Below are 2,125 nucleotides of genomic sequence, written 5' to 3'. Positions count from 1 at the left end.
TCTCCAGTCATAACTGGAACAATGTCTTTGGCTGCTGGCAACAGTAAATCCTCAGCAGTGGGGTGAGGTTTCATAGCTCTGGCGATGTGTGACACCAAATATGAAGCGTCAATAGCTGCTACGTTTTGTTTGTGGTACTTGCCACCACTGTCAAGTCTGGCTTTCTTGAGTCCATCAGCTTTGCTTCTAAAATAGTTGGTATCCTTGCTAGCAAAGCTCAGATGCTTGCTATCAAAATGGCGTTTTAGTTTGTTCAGCTTCATAGATTCGGCTGATAGAACTTCACAACAAATAACACATTGCGGTTTCTCAATTCCTGCTGTAATTATTGAGGTAAAACCATACTGTAAAAAATCCTCACTATATTTTCGTTTCTTAATGTTCTTCTCTACATGATCCATTGTCTTTGGATGGTTTGCTAATGAAAATAATATATAACAATAGCTTTAATAATATAAAAGATGATACATGGCATAGTTCAGTAAATACAGTTCATTAAGGTTTCCTATGATTTACCATTCTGTTTTTTTTTTTTACATACCTGTTATATCACAAGGGGTCAGTATTCATATCAACCACAGCTGAATGGAAAAAGACCGATCAACATCCAGGTAAGTTCCCATTGTACACATTTTTTTTTTCAGTCATTGATGATTTTACAGTGCATGATTTTACATTTACCCAGTAATTATAATTGACGAAGTGTCATTTTTACCTCCAATACTGCTGCTTTTAACAGAGTAGCTGCTTTCAACACAGCAGCTGCTCTCTACACGTGACTTGTCCGCTTAAGTACAGTATGGCCAACCCTGTTACACATATGTGTATTTGTAAGGAGTGTATGTGATGGGGTTGGTGGGATGATGTCATCATGCCAGGTACTCATGTGTGGGCATATCTGCATGTGGGTGGACCCGCCTGGAGACCGAAAGAGGAGTGGTGTCATGGTTCCTAATATCATCAGAAATATGTGTTTTCAATGGTGTTAGGTGACCCCTGTGAAAGGGTCGTTTGCCACTGAAGGGGTCGCAACCCACAGATCGAGAACTGCTGGCTTAGATAGTTAGGAAGCAAAAATTCACTTACTTATGTTAAGTAAACATATTCAAAGCACCCAATAATCAATGAACTAGCAAACCAGCAAATATGCACCAACTTGATTGATCCATGACTTAATTGCTACATACCCTAAGCTACCTAGGCAATATCACACAGTCATCACTTACTGAACATGAAAGAATTTTTGAAGTCCTGGGAACAACAGAATAAGGAAGACCAGGATCCCAAGTAAGTTTTAACAAGTGAGGAAAAGGTACAACATAAAGTCATGAGAGATTAGAGAACAGGGTTAAGAAAAGGCATGGTCCCTATATGGCTAGCACTCAAATGACTGAGATTTCTAGGTCTCTAAATATATGCAGAAAAATTACAGCTCAAGACGGAAACATTCTGGCTCAAAGTACCATTTACATAGGAAATACCTCTGTGTGAGAAAAATGGAAACATTTTAGTTCTCTACTGCACACGACAAAGCATGTCAATATTACCTTTCTTTCGAAAGAGTGCATTTAGGTAATTTTCTGCTTGACATTCAATCTTATCAGCATTGGGCTGGCCGTGAGATGATAGTTTCTCCGTTGGTGTTGACTGTGAAGAATCAAGAGATGGCATACAGTCCTAAGATTATTAGAAAACAACAGAGCATAAATCACTTCACTCTAAATGGGCTCCCACTACAAATGGCAAAAAGTATTCGCTACATGCTCACGTCTTCAACTTTTTAAATATACCAAATTATATAGAAAGAATATAAACTTGGGAGGCAGGATACGGGGACAGGTGTATGAAGAGTATCAGCTCTAATGCGAGGACCACATTAGCTTTATTCCTTAACGAAACAATGTCAAAAAAAGGAGAGAGAAAAAAAAAGAGGTTTAGCAGATCAAATTACCGATGAGTAAATTTACTGCCTGGCATTACAGAGACTTTTAACAAAGCAGATACGTTTACCCACTAATCTGACCACACTGGATCTAGATTCTCAAGTCTCCTGTCTTCTTGGTCCTTTTCATATGTGTGTATGAGCAAATGGGATTCCTCACCACACTAGCTGTTGCTTACACTT

General features: G+C 38.7%; 1 protein-coding gene across 1 annotated transcript in view; it reads right to left on the bottom strand.

Moving 5' to 3' along the window:
- FAM184B (family with sequence similarity 184 member B) overlaps positions 1-2,125 on the bottom strand; it is a 136,005-nt gene that overhangs the window by 113,384 nt on the left and 20,496 nt on the right. Inside the window, exon 3 of the mRNA XM_045284392.1 lies at positions 1,548-1,677. Coding sequence (XP_045140327.1) covers positions 1,548-1,568 — 21 coding nt within the window. The 5' untranslated portion in view covers positions 1,569-1,677. The remainder of the gene's footprint in view (positions 1-1,547; positions 1,678-2,125) is intronic.

The sequence above is a fragment of the Echinops telfairi genome, unplaced genomic scaffold, assembly GCF_000313985.2.
Source record: "Echinops telfairi isolate 266 unplaced genomic scaffold, ASM31398v2 ScPeMD7_7468;HRSCAF=8506_1, whole genome shotgun sequence".
Taxonomy (NCBI): Eukaryota; Metazoa; Chordata; class Mammalia; order Afrosoricida; family Tenrecidae; genus Echinops; species Echinops telfairi.
Note: the sequence above shows the minus strand (reverse complement) of the source record. Positions and strands in the feature narration are given on the sequence as shown.